Raw genomic sequence first — 13,810 nt, forward strand, 5'->3', positions numbered from 1 at the left:
GCCCACAAGCTCCTCCAGGACTAGAGAAGTCTTGTCCCCCAGAGCACGTCTGAACAGGCTGCGGTGGGGAGGGGAGGGAGAGAGAGCTGTGTTCCGGCTGTCTGTCACCAATCCTGCTCCTCCAAGGCGCTGACTATGCACGCCTCGCTCTACCCAGGGAAAGCCCACATTTCTGCCCTCTCCTCTTCCTGTGTTCTTCATCCTAGACCCCCCACCTCCCTCCATCTGGCCTCAGCTCCAGCAGGAGATGCTCCATTAGCTGCTCACCCAGGCTGCTAGTGCCTTGGGCTAATGGCCCTGCCACCCCACCCTTCCCTCCCTTCCGGCTCACTGCCCATCCCAGGCACCCTCCCCCAGCCCAGCGGGGGGACTCCTGAGCCTCAGAGACATCTGGCAGCACCAAGAGGTGAGTCCTTCTTTCTGTGGCTCCTCTCTACACCAACAGTTATTCCGCAGACTCCCAGATTCCCCTGTTTAGGGTGCCCCTAAAGTCAGCCAAGGAGACACAGTGGGACGTGGCTTCCCTTGGGCTCTCTTCTGGCGATCTCTTTTGCCTGCCCTTTGCCACGGCCTCCACTCTACCCAAAGCCCATCTTCCCCGTCCCTTGGCTAAGAGTTGCCACCAGTCCTGCACTGCTAGACAGGTGGTCCACTGTAGGGGAGGCGGCTCCTCCTCTTTCCAGGGAATTGGCGGGAGGGGAATAAAGCAGAAGTCTCACCTCCATGTCTGAGAAAAGCACATACGGTGGGTCCCAACTCTGTTTTAAATTCTCTACCCCTTTTCTCCCCAGAGTCTCAGAAATTAAGCAGCCTTCGTTCTTCTGGGACCTGCACACTTTGGTTCTGTCTTCTCCTGTTAATCCTCGATCACACTCTTCATTTTAAGAGAGTGGAACGAAAGCAGTGGACCGAGGGCTAGCATTCTCGCTTCTAATTCAGGCTTCCTTGCTGGCCGGCTGGCACCTGTCCGTAGGCCTACCTCTCCAGATGGCTTCTAATGCCGTGAGCAGTGCTGAAACCAATCTGTGACTCCAAGAGCTCCCTTTCTCAAGCTGCAGATCTGAGGGCACAAGGGAGCAGGGGAGCCAATTAAGCCAGCAGACCCCATGGACCTGGCCCCCCAGCTCTCCTTTGGTCTCTATGTGGCCGCTTTTGCGCTGGGCTTTCCGCTCAACGCCCTGGCCATCGGGGGCGCTGTGGCCCACGCCCGGCGCCGCCTCACTCCCAGCCTCGTCTATGCCCTCCACCTGGGCTGCTCCGACCTCCTGCTGGCGGCCTCCCTTCCCCTGAAAGCAGTGGAGGCCCTGGCAGCGGGAGCCTGGCCTCTGCCGGCCGCACTCTGTCCTGCCTTTGCCCTGGCCCACTTCGCTCCGCTCTATGCCGGCGGCGGCTTCCTGGCCGCCTTGAGTGCCGGCCGCTACCTAGGAGCCGCCTTTCCTTTGGGCTACCAAGCTGCCAGGAGGCCCTGTTATTCCTGGGGTGTGTGTGGGGCCATATGGGTCCTTGTCCTTTGTCACCTGGGGTTGGTCTTTGGCTTGGAGGCTCCAAGAGGGCGGATGAACAATACCACCAGCTCCCTGGGCATCAACACACCAGTCAATGGCTCTCCAGTTTGCCTGGAGGCCTGGGACCCAGCCTCAGCGGGCCCAGCTCGCCTCAGCCTCTCTCTTCTTCTCTTCTTTCTGCCCCTGACCATCACAGCCTTCTGCTATGTGGGCTGCCTCCGGGCACTGGCCAGCTCAGGCCTGAGTCACAGAAGGAAACTAAGAGCAGCTTGGGTGGCTGGTGGGGCTCTGCTCACATTGCTGCTCTGCTTGGGACCCTACAACGCCTCCAATGTGGCTGGCTTCCTGAACCCCGACATGGAAGGCCGCTGGCGGAAGCTGGGGCTCCTCACAGGTGCTTGGAGTGTGGTGCTCAACCCACTGGTGACCGGCTACCTGGGAAGGGGTGTTGTCCGGGGGACATCGTGTGTAGCAAGAACGAAAGGGGGTACATCCCAGAAGTAGAAGCCACTGCTGGGGGGAAGGAACATGCAGCAGAACCCAGCTGCTTCTCTAGGCTCCTGGTGGGGTCTGCTCCAAAGGAACTGCAGGGTAGCCTTGCCTGGGGGCACCCCTGGAGCCACTTATGGGAAGAACTGAGCCCGGCAAGACTGCATCCTGGTCAGAGAGAAGAATGGAGGCCAGGAGCTGGCGTGCGGGAGAAAGGTAAGTTTACCTCTACACACAACGCATGACTCCCCACATCTGTCTCTCCTTTCCTTGGTCCTTACCTGCCTGTCTGCCGGTGTGCTATGGACTGAGGCCTTTTAGTAGTGGGGAAGGAGGAGGGAAGTTTGCTTCTATCTCAGAGGAACTGCCACTCTGATGATATACTTTGGGAGATGCTACTCGAAAATCATTTCTTAGGAAAGAACAACTTCTGAATGAAAGAGGAGGCAGGAGGCAAAATGACGCCGTAATACCATTTGAAGATCACAAGGGGGCAGCATTAGAACTGTAATCAGGAAGTTGGGAGGAACGGATGCTTCAATAGGGGGAGGGAAAATATTAGCAACACCAGAAATAGTTGCAAACAAATATAGAGTCACTAATATGTGACAGTCACAGTGCCAAGTGCTTTACATCGTCTCATTTCATCCTCACACAGTCCTTTGATTTAGGCATGTAGCTGCTGTACAGATGGGCAGGTTGTTCACTGCCCGCGGGAGGGGCAGTGCCAGGCAGACAGGCAAACACTGATTAAATTGTAGCCTGCGCTTTGCTCACCAAGCCATGTGCTTGGCACAGGGGCCTCCATCCGAGGAAAGCAGCGTCTTCTAAGTTGAACAAAAACACCGCCCACTCCTCAAACAGTATACCTTGGCGCACAGCAGGGCTGTGCTCACCTGGATGGGGTACCTTGCTCTGATTTGCACAAAGATGCTACATGAGTTAGCTACATTTCTAAAGCCATTATCATCTTCATTTTGCAGGGTGAAGAAATTTGTCCAAGGCCCTACAGCAAGGAAAGGGTAGATGTGAGATATGATCTTTCAAGGCAGGACCTCCGAGGGTCACGGGACATTTGGAAAACTTAGGGTATTGGGTTAATGCCTATCCTGGGGGTCCTTTTTGCAAAGGTGAATGATGGCACCCTGAACCGTGAGAAAGCAGGCAGAGGAGAGTGGCCATAAAGGGGACAGACACTTGGGTATCTGCTCTGATGAAGCCAGGTGCAGTTCCTCTACTGATGATAATACTGTGAACATGCAGGAGCACCAGAAGTGGGAGCTACGTGTCCAGGATGTGTGAACTGGTTCATACAAGTTCTCTCTTTTCATCCTGCAGTGTCTACCAGAGCAAGGAATTTTGTTTTGTTTGCTGATATATCCACAGGACCTAGAAGAGAGCCTAGCACATAGTAGGCTCTCAGGCTCTCAGAAAAAGTTTGCTGAATGAATGAATGCTCACAATAGCCCTTTAAAGAGAATTTTATTGTCTGTTTTATAAATATGGAAACAGGCCAGAGAAGTTAAGTAACTTGCTGGAGGCTCCATGAGAAGCAGAAATAAGTTTATTCCCTGTGCAGTGGTGACCCGAGAGAATTCCAGTGAAAACCCAGGTGGCCCCACTGCCCCTCCCATAATGCCTGGGACTCTCTCTCTCCCACTGCCCCTCCCATAATGCCTGGGACTCTCTCTCTCCCACTGCCCCTCCCATAATGCCTGGGACTCTCTCTCTCCCACTGCCCCTCCCATAATGCCTGGGACTCTCTCTCTCCCACTGATGCAGAGCACCTGTTGCTGGGCCACTGCTTCCAGTGACTTGTGTCTCCTCCTCTAAGGGAGATTATAGTTCCTCGCTGGGGCCCATGGGGCCTTACCTGATGCCCCCCATCACCTTCTTCTGGTCCTCACCCACTGAGCCCTACACCTCCTACCAGCTCCCCCAGCAGGTCACCCTGTGCACCCACCGCTCCTTCTGCCTGCAATGCTTCCTCCCGCGGCTCTCTGCCTCTAGGTTATTGGAGTCTTTATTATCCTCCCACACTCAACCCTCCCAGCCCCTCATGAACAGATAGAAGCACCACAACAGTAAAAACTTTGTTTTGTTCACTGCTGTACTTTTAACAGCTTATTTGAGATAAAATTTATATACCATAAAATTCACCCATTTGGAGTGTAAAATTCAATGATTCTCAGGAAATTTATTGAGGTATGCAACTATCACTCTAATCCGTTTTAGAACACTTTTCGTCACCCCATTAAGATCCCTCATGCTCATTTACAATGAACCCCATTTCTAACCCCATTCCTTTGGCAACTGGTAATCTACTTGCTGTCTCTATAAATTTGCCTATTCTGGACATTCTATGTAAGTGAAAATATATAATACATGGTCTTTTATATCTGGCTTGCTTCACTTGGCATAATGATTTTGAGAGTCATCTGCATTATAGTACACATGGGCATTTCATTCCTTTTTATTGCCAGATAGTGTTCCACGCTATGGATGCACCACCTGGTTTATCTGTCTGCTAGCTGATGGACCACTGAGTGATGTTTCCATTTTTTGACTACTATGACTAATGCTATTTGAACATTCATAAAGCAAGACTTTGTGTGGACAGATGTTTTCATTTCTCTTAAGTAGATACCTACAAAGGAACTGGGTCACATGAGAAGTTTATGTTTCCATTTTTAAAAACTGCCTAACTGTTTTCCAAAGAGAGACTCCACTGTTTTATATTCTCACCAGCAACATATGAGGATTCCTATTTCTTTGTATCCTCGCCAACCCTTGCTATGATCTGATGTTTTCACTTATAGCCATTCCAGTGGGATATAAAAGAAATGGTATCTCATTGTGTTCCATAAATATTTGAAAGAATAAATAAATAAACTTTGAAGCTGGGCAGAACGTGGGTTTGAATTCTGGCGGTGATACTTAACATGCTGTATTACCTGAAGCAAGTCATTTCTGCACTGTGAGGCACAAGGATTTCAAGGCAGTGGTAATACCCTGAGACGCAGAGTATCTACTGTAGATTATGTGCCCCCTAAAAGGTAGCTGTTATCATCACTGCTGCTATCATTATTATTATTAACATTATTATTACCATCGCTCTGGAGACGAGCCCATACCAGTGACTGGGGTGATGGCAGCTAACATCTGTTCATTGCTCATCCTCACATGCCAGGCTCCCTTCTAAGCATTCGACACGTATTACTGTTTTAATCTACACAATAACATATGACATTGGTACTATAATTACTGGTTTTAGATGAGAAAGCAGAGATTCAGAGAGTTTAAGTCACTTGTCCTGCAGCAGAGTTAATAAGTCACAGAACTGACATTGAACCCAGGCCTCTGGCTCCAGAGCCCACACTCTCCATCGCTGCATTGCGCTTCCTGCCTCTACAAGACAAACCGGACGAGTGCCAATCTAGAGGAGCAGGTGGAATGCGAGTGGAGGATCAGGAAGGGGGAAATGAAGCCTCCTTGGGCCTGGTTAGGGCATTCTGTTGGAGGCTGCCCTGGAAGCCAGGCCTGCCGCTGTGGAATTTGCGCTCTGTTTTGCATACTGTGCAGCTCTTCTAACAGAACTAAAGGCACCCTTTGTGCCGGCGCTCAACAGGGAATGTTGTCATGGGCACTGACAGTTCTTTATCAGTTCAGTCAGATTAGTAGGTAACTGCACTCGTCTGGAGGAGCTGACGAGGTGCTGAGCAGCAGGGCACCCAGGTTCTCAAGTAAGCAGGTGAGTGCTAGGTCCTGAGTGGCTACGTGGAGGAGTGTCCTGGGGCTTGCTTTACGGGAGGAAGGAACAGGCAGGCTGGCCCCTGGGGAAAGCGCAAGAGGGCATGAGGGAGTGGGGGTGGCGATGATGTTCCCTGTGGATTGTTGAGATGCTGCTGGTGCACGATGTCCATCCATCCACACTGCCATGTTTCTCGCTCTCTCTCTCTCAATCTCTCTTTCCCTCAATCATTCTCTCTCTCTTTCCCTAGTGGCCATCACCATGGACACAAGCCTGAACCATTCCTTCTTCCCTGGCGAGTATTGGCTGCACTTCTCCGTGTACCTCTTCACCTTCCTCGTGGGGCTCCCCCTCAACCTGCTGGCTCTGGTGATCTTTGTTGGCAAGCTGCAGCGTCACCCGGTGGCCGTGGACGTGCTCTTGCTGAACCTGACCGTCTCGGACCTGCTCCTGCTGCTCTTCCTGCCCTTCCGCATGGTGGAGGCGGCCAGTGGCATGCGCTGGCCCCTGCCCTTCATCCTCTGCCTCTTCTCCAAATTCCTCTTCTTCACCACCGTCTATCTCACTTCCCTCTTCCTGACAGCTGTGAGCATCGAGCGCTTCTTGAGCGTTGCCTACCCTCTGTGGTACAAGACCCGACCGAGGCTGCTACAAGCTGGCCTGGTCAGCATAGTCTGCTGGCTCCTGGCTGCTGGACACTGCAGCGTGGTCTTTGTCACCGATCTCTTGGGGAACTCCTCCTACATCCAGAGTACCAATAGTACCTGCTACCTAGATTTCCAAGACAGCCAGTTGGCCATTCTCCTACCTGTCCGGCTGGAAATGGCTGTGCTCCTTTTCGGGGTGCCCCTGCTCATCACCAGCTACTGCTACGGCCGCCTGCTGTGCCTACTCAGCAGGGGAGCCAGCCACCACCGGCGCAAGAGGGTGGCGGGGCTCGTGGCAGCCACCCTGCTCAACTTCCTCGTCTGCTTTGGACCCTACAATGTGTCCCATGTCGTGGGCTACTTCAGGAGTGAGAGCCCAGCATGGAGAAGTTATGTGCTGCTCCTCAGCACCCTAAATTCCTGTGTTGACCCCCTGGTCTACTACTTCTCATCATCCGGGTTCCAAGCCGAATTTCAGGGGCTCCTGGGGAAGCTGACTGGGGCCTGGGCTCACGGAGGCAGGAGAGAAGCTTGAAACTGAAGTAGGAGAATGAAGGAGAGGGACGATCAGGAGCTGTCCAATGTAGAAAACAGGGAGTGGACTCTAGGAGGGCTGTGGAGTGGGTGGCCAAGTGGTCTGGACTAGAAGACATGTCACCCACAGGGCAATTCCTGGCTCCAGTCAGGCAGAACCTGGGCGGAGCAGGCCAGGCACTGGTGCAGACAGGACAGAGCGAGCACCCAGCTCCCTAAGGATGTGCTCACTGAAGCCCACTCTTTATCTCACCACACTGCCCTCCCTTCCTTCGCTCTACATGCTGTGGTAGGGCCTGGGAAGTAGCCAAGGTGAGAGAGAGCTCTGGAGAAAAATGAGCCCCTACGCTTTGCTGAGTGTAAAGGAGGAGGTGAGAGCAGTGTCCAGGGTCCGAGAGAGCTTTCCTGTGACTTGGGACAAGAGGAAGAACCTACCCTCCAGAGCCGCTGACGTGGCAGGTCAGGAGTTGGGGCCACGGGACTCTCGGCTCGAGGAGCATCCTGCTCTCATGTGGACTTTTCCAGAAAGTTTCCATTGTTCAATGAATTCAGATTCTTCAAGGGCACTTATGAAAAATGAAAGAACAAAAATTAACTAAGTAAAGTTGATAGCAAGCAAAAGACATTGGTCTTTCCTCATTCTGTTTTATGGTGTGTGTGTGGGGGTCAGGTGGAGTTGGTGGAGGGACGAATAAAGCACTAGACTCTGAAGGGAAAGGGCTAAACGGGAAGATGTCTGGATGCTGGGAGAGGATCTGAGTGAGAGGAAAAAAAAGAACAGCTGACATATTGTCTTCTTCAACCCTCCCAATTACCACGTGGCAGGTAATATTTCTAGTTTACAGATGCAGTGGGCCCGGAGAGGTGAAGTCTTTCACCTGAGATCCTACAGGCAGTAAGTGATTGAAGCAAGACTGGAGGGTGGGATTAGCTGACCCTGAGATCCGTGCCCCTCACCCACGCTGCTGTTCTGCCTCCCGCTGCGTGTTATGTGCAGTGACCTGGCCCAGTCCATCTTCCAGAGTCAGTGAGGCGGTCTGGCCAGGACAAATGTCAACAGGTCACAATAAGACATAGAGCTATATGCAAAACAGATTGACGGTCTGTACCAATACATCCTCTTCCCAGTAAAGAAAACTTCTTGGAAAAAAATAAGATTAGTCAGCACAGTTTACTTGAATGACAAATGTATGTTCTTGAGAGCCATTTTTACTGAGATGTAGCCATTTAGTAACTTTTCCTTTTCTACTGATGGGTAGTACATGAGAAATCATTGGTCAGGGCCTCCTCTGCCAGTAAGGCAACTAGAGAAAAGCGGTCAGCTTCAGCTCAGAAATACTTATTGTGCACTTACGGTGTGCAGAGATGAAGGCACGAGTTGTCTCTCTGTCCCAAGGCCCAGGCCTGGTGACTGCTAGAATGTATGGGCTCTGTGGTTCAGAAAGGGAACAAACGTGACATGGGAACCTATGAGACAAAGATGAGTCCTGTGACTCCAGAGCTGGTAACAAGGACCCAAGACAGCGGGGAGTTGAAAAACCCACGTTCCAAAGAGAGCCACAGAGAACAGGCTGACCCTTCCCCATGGGTTTGTAAGGAGGGATGAGAAGCAACCCCTACCCCCACAGTCTGTATAAGCAGAAGGCTGAGTGTGGAGGAGGAAAAGTCACCGGAGGCTCAGGCAACTGTCTGGGTGGTGGTAAGGGGGTGTGTGATAGCATTTTCCTATCTCTGAGAAACCAGGCAAAGGGGTGCTCAGGGAATGGAGGGTGTGATCTGGGACTGCTGCCCTGTGCCCACGTGAGCAGGCAAGGAGACTGGGAGAGAGATGGTGTGGCGTGTACGTGTGAGTGGTGGAGCATCGCACACGCTCATCATTTGGCAGAGCAAGTAGGTGTGAGTCTCCCATGGGTGAAGGGACTGCAGGTGTGAGTGGAAGTTCTAAGGGTGTGAGAAGAGGTTGAACCACATTGAATTTACCAAAACGGAGGTCAGAGGAACTCAATTCTAACTGCAAAAGAGAGCCAACAATTGGGGCACTTGACTCACGGTGGGCACCAAAAGCTACTCAATATTAGCTTTAAAGCACCATTTCTTAAACATTTTTATACCATCATCCCTTAAGGAGCCTTTAAAGCTAATTTTTTTTCCTACTCTGCACCTTACCTTCCTTACCCATGAAATTTTAATACAACAGATATACTATATATCTGCTTATGAGTGTGACCCTTTTGAAGGTCACAAACCATTGTAAGATTTATTTTTGTTCCCCAGAACTGAATTTTACCTCTTCGGGGGGTCAATATAGCCTCACTGAGAATGCACAAGTTAGAGAAATGGTCACATCCAAAAGATGGTAAAGCTTGTCTCACACAACTGTCCCCAACAGAGACGGTTATTATCCTGCTGGAGCAAAGGGGACCACATTGCAGAGGAGGTGTGGGGCATCTCACAAAAGAAGAGACAGTTATAGGATTTGGGGTAAGGGTGATATTTAGGTGACATTTCAATGAAGCCATGTTTGATAGGCTCAAAGCAAAGCAGGGCTATATGTAAAATCATTAATATCAGGATGGGCTGAGAAGCAGAGTCAGGGCCTCATTTCTTTGAAAAATATAAAATAAAGATAGAGGTTGAAGTTTGCACCTGAAAACTCCTTACCTGAAGTTCTGGGGGCTGAAAAGCAAGGCTGCTCCTCTGTATCCCAGGCTCCCGCCTGGACCCTCCAAGGAGCAGTGGGACGTTTCATTCTCACTGATACGATTGCAAACAGCCAAGGTTGCTCAGCAATACGATTTTGTTAACGAAGTGAGTTTTTAAAGGTTTTCAGAACAACTCATTGATGGCCGTGGAGTAGGAGCGTTTCCCTCCTAGCAGGAGAAATCTCTCTTCACTGAAAACTAGAGCAGCACAACCCAGAAGGACAGCAGGGACGGCAGCGTGACCTATCCCTGCCACCCGTCCCCTGGGTCACAGGTCAAGTCTCAGCTCATAGAAAAACGGGAAAGTGGCTAGAAGTTTTAAATCACCAATCTGACCAGTAACCTAGTAAAACTACCCAGGAAGTCAGTAAGAAACCCGGCAAAGAAACCACTACAGCCTGGATGAAGGCGGTGAGTGGCTGAACCCCTGCAGGCTCGTGCCATGACAAGCTCAGACTATTCACAAAACAGTGTCCGTCAGAGGACAGGTGGAAGGCAGGAAGTGGAAAGGACGCTAGGCACCGGAGGCAGGCCAACTTGAGGCCATCTCCTAATGTGAATATATCATCCGTGGCCAGGGCCTTTGGATACTTTAGCAAGTGGCTTCTCCATCTGCATATGTGCCTGGTGGGGAAGCTGTGTGCAAAGTAAGGGAAGTTAATCTGCTTCCGCTGGACCCTGGTAAAGGGGGAAATAGGTCAAAGCTGGGGAAGGAGTAAGCGGGGTGAAGAGCAGTGGGAGTGAGCAAGAAGCCTGGGGGTCTACAGAGTTAGTCGCAGGAATCATCCAAAGGAAGGAAGCAGAGCAGCAATGAAAGTCGAAAGGGATGTGGGGGAGAAGTCAGGCTATAGGTTCTGGGAGAGGAGAAAGAAGTGGGAGACAGAATCGGGGTGGGGAACAAGTGGTAATAAAATGTGAGAAAGCACTCAACTTTTCCCCTTCCCCTCTCTGACAAGACTTCTGTGGTTAAAAAAATAAAAAGCCCCAAGCAATACAGGTAGTTGTGGTCCCTAAAACATTTCAAAGTCCGTGAGAAGCCTGCTGACTTCCCTTTAAGCCAGTTCTGAAAAACAATCTATATGGAGGGAGATCAAGGCATCAAGACGGGTACCATGTTCTGGAAAAGGGATGGTGGGATCACATTCCAGAAAAAGAATGGGGCAGAAGGAATGAAATCTGATAAACACTGGTGGAAGTGGGAAGGTGCACAGAGTTCACCCACCATGGACGCATGGAATTAGGGGCGAGAAAATGTTGCAGAAGAGAAAATGGGGGCCCTGGCCAGTGCCAGTGGATAGAGTATTGGCCTGGTGTATGGACATTCTCAGTTTAATTCCCGGTCAGGGCACAAGAGAAGTGACCATCTGCTGCTTCTCCTCCCTTCCTCTCCCCTGTCTGTCCCTCTTCCCCTCCCATAGCCAGTGGCTCGATTGGTTTGAGTGCGGTCCTAGGTGCTAAGGATAACTCCACTGGAGCACATCAGCCTCAGGTGCTAAAAATAGCTTGGCACTCAAGCATCAGCCATAGTTGGATCCTGGTTGGGGCACATGTGGAAGTCTGCCTCACTATTTCCCTTCTTCTCACCAAAAAAAAAAAAAAAAAAAGGAAATTGGGTACAGAAATATTTTGGAAAAGTGTGATTTTACTGGATTTAGACTAGAAAAGTACAGTGAGACAACCCCTGTGCATATTTTCCAGCCCCAGGGGTCAAATTGTAATTGGCATTAATCATGATAATGTTGTCCCCCTTTATTAAAATGACTGATCTCAGGATGGAGGCATGACACAATTCTAGCCAACAAAAGTAGGAAGTCTGCTAGGAGTCTCTAGGAAAGATTTTCCTCCATCCTAAAACACAAATATGTGAGGAGCTGCCCTCTCCCTTCCTGGTTTGCAAGCTTTTATATAAGAATATGATACTTGGAGATGCAGTAGCCATTTTGGAGCCACAAGGCCACAAAGTTGATGAAGAAAGCTAACAAGCTAAGGGTGGCAAAGAGGAAGGATGAAGTGATTTGGGCTCTGATGACCTTACTGAGCTGTGACTACCAGCCCAAACTCATTGTTAAATATCCCTATGTTTGATTTGCTGTGGCTAATTTCTAACTTGCAGCCAAATGTGTCTTAACATGGAATAGATAAGCCTATATCTAAGCATTCTATATTCTATACACTAGAATCTACCTAATAACATCTTTGCTTACTTTGAATTATTTTATGATTCTGGAATTTCAAAACTGTGACTATTTTCTTTGTAGGAACTATGAAATCTTAGTGTTTATCTCACCTCTTATGCCTGGAGTTGGGATATTTCTTATAGTTCTAGTCAGTAGCACTGGTACCAAGATGTTGGGACTTCCCTCACTTAAAAAGGGGCTTTGACAGCTAACTGGTTATGGCTGCATGGCAACAACATTATAAAACAGAAGACAAACTTACTGGATGGGACCCTTTTTAAGGTCAAGTGCCATCTAAAAAATGTTATGTTTATAATGGGATCTGAATTGGCGTGTAAACAAGAGAGCGTTGAATGGATGGGGTGGGGATTGTGAGATGTTGTCCTATGAAAAGAGACTTGGCCCTGCTCAGTATTCTTGAAAACAAGGGATCTACCCAGTCTTCTTACCTCTGGACTCACTATCACACATACAATGCCCACATGAAGATGAGGATATGCATACCTGGGTGTTAATTTACTACTTAACTTAACACACACAATTAGGGGCTTGCTGATTACCTCCATTCCTTCCCCCCTTTATAATAACAACTGCTTTCTTGTTGTTCTCTATGCTTAGAGCACAACCCTCATCTTTTTAACACCCTAGATAACTCCTTTAAAATAACTCCTTGTTTGTTTACCCTTTGGAAAGTAATCAATTTATTGCTGTAAGTCAAAATGTCAGCTGGAAAAGATGTAAGCAGGAAAGTTTCCTGCAGAATGAACTGAACAAACAGGTCAGCAAGCTTGGGCATTGATTGGGGTGCAAGCAGAGCGATACACAGGACATATGGTGAGGAATTGGACCAGATTCTCTGAGATGAAAAACACAAGAGGGCCGTAGAGGCATCTCTTTTGACTTGAAGACCCAATGACGTCTTTCTAGATATTATGCAGGAGGATAAAAGCATCTCGGTACACACAAACTATAAACAAATATTCATAGCAGCTGTAATCATAATAGATCAAAACTGGAAATGGCTCAAGTATCCATCAAAAAAGAATGGACACTTGAGATGTAGCCATGCAATAAAACACTACTTGGCAATGAAAAATAACAAATTGCTGACATAGATAAGAGTATAGCCTCTTACGGTAATATTATGATTTATAATAAGATATATATATTTGGTCTTTGTCCCTGGTTCTGACACAGAGCTCCTAAAAGTCCTTGAAAGGTCCTAAGTGATGAGAACAAGAAAGATGTCTTTTTTTATGCTAACAAGGTGACTTTTGGAATCCACTTAAGGATGTGACCAACCATAGGATAAGAAGGTTGAAACTTTCAGTCCTACCTTCAGACCTCTGGGGAGGGGAGAGGGCCAGGAGGTTAGTTCTATCACCCATGGACAATGATTTAATCAACAATGCCTGTGTAATGAAGCCTCCATAAAAACCCAAAAGGATGGGGTTCAGAGAGTTTCTGAGTTGGTGAATGCTTGAAGATCTGGGAAGAGTGGTGCTGGGGTGGCGGCATGGAAGCTCCGCGCCCTTTCCTCACACCTTGCCTTATGCATCTCTCCCACCCGGCTGTTCTTCAGTTATATTCTTTGATAAGAAACCAGCGATCTAGTAAGTAAAATGTTTCCTCAATTCTGTGAGCTGCTCTAGCAAATTAATCGAACCTGAGAAGAGGGTCATGGGAACCTCTGATTTACAGTCAGTCCACCAGAAGCACAGATAACAAGCTGGTATGGGACCGTAGTCTGAAGTGGGGGGCAGTCTTATAAGTCGGAACTGTAACCTGTGGGACCTGCTGCTACTTCTGGGTAGGTAGTGTCAGCATTGAATTGAATTGTAGGACACCCAGCTGGTGTCCGGAGAAGTGCTGGGTGGTATGGGGAAAACCACCCCACCTCAGGTTGGAATTGGTACCAGAACCTTTTTACTGACAGAAATCAGATCAGTGGTTGCCAGGGGGAGGGTAATAAAAATGTCTTATAACTTGATTAGGGTAAAGTTTA

At 49.1% G+C, this 13,810-nt stretch overlaps 2 protein-coding genes across 2 annotated transcripts; both read left to right on the plus strand.

Annotated features, from left to right (window-relative positions):
- Positions 1-305: 305 nt before the first annotated feature.
- On the plus strand, positions 306-2,009 carry FFAR1 (free fatty acid receptor 1). The gene is made up of 2 exons (XM_066242731.1): positions 306-406; positions 792-2,009. The coding sequence occupies exon 2, from the start codon at positions 1,107-1,109 to the stop codon at positions 2,007-2,009; it is 903 nt and encodes a 300-aa protein (XP_066098828.1). The 5' UTR covers positions 306-406; positions 792-1,106.
- A 3,997-nt stretch (positions 2,010-6,006) lies between these two features.
- Positions 6,007-7,537, plus strand: LOC136312826 (free fatty acid receptor 3-like). The gene has a single exon (XM_066242730.1). It carries the CDS (start codon positions 6,007-6,009, stop codon positions 6,925-6,927), a length of 921 nt encoding a protein of 306 aa, XP_066098827.1. The 3' UTR covers positions 6,928-7,537.
- Positions 7,538-13,810: the final 6,273 nt, after the last annotated feature.

Source organism: Saccopteryx bilineata, chromosome 9 (genome assembly GCF_036850765.1).
Source record: "Saccopteryx bilineata isolate mSacBil1 chromosome 9, mSacBil1_pri_phased_curated, whole genome shotgun sequence".
Lineage (NCBI taxonomy): Eukaryota > Metazoa > Chordata > Mammalia > Chiroptera > Emballonuridae > Saccopteryx > Saccopteryx bilineata.

Bases quoted from the DNA above. Each gene is read 5' to 3' on its own strand.
- FFAR1 (XM_066242731.1), top strand. From the start codon at position 1,107: ATGGACCTGGCCCCCCAGCTCTCCTTTGGTCTCTATGTGGCCGCTTTT.
- LOC136312826 (XM_066242730.1), top strand. From the start codon at position 6,007: ATGGACACAAGCCTGAACCATTCCTTCTTCCCTGGCGAGTATTGGCTG.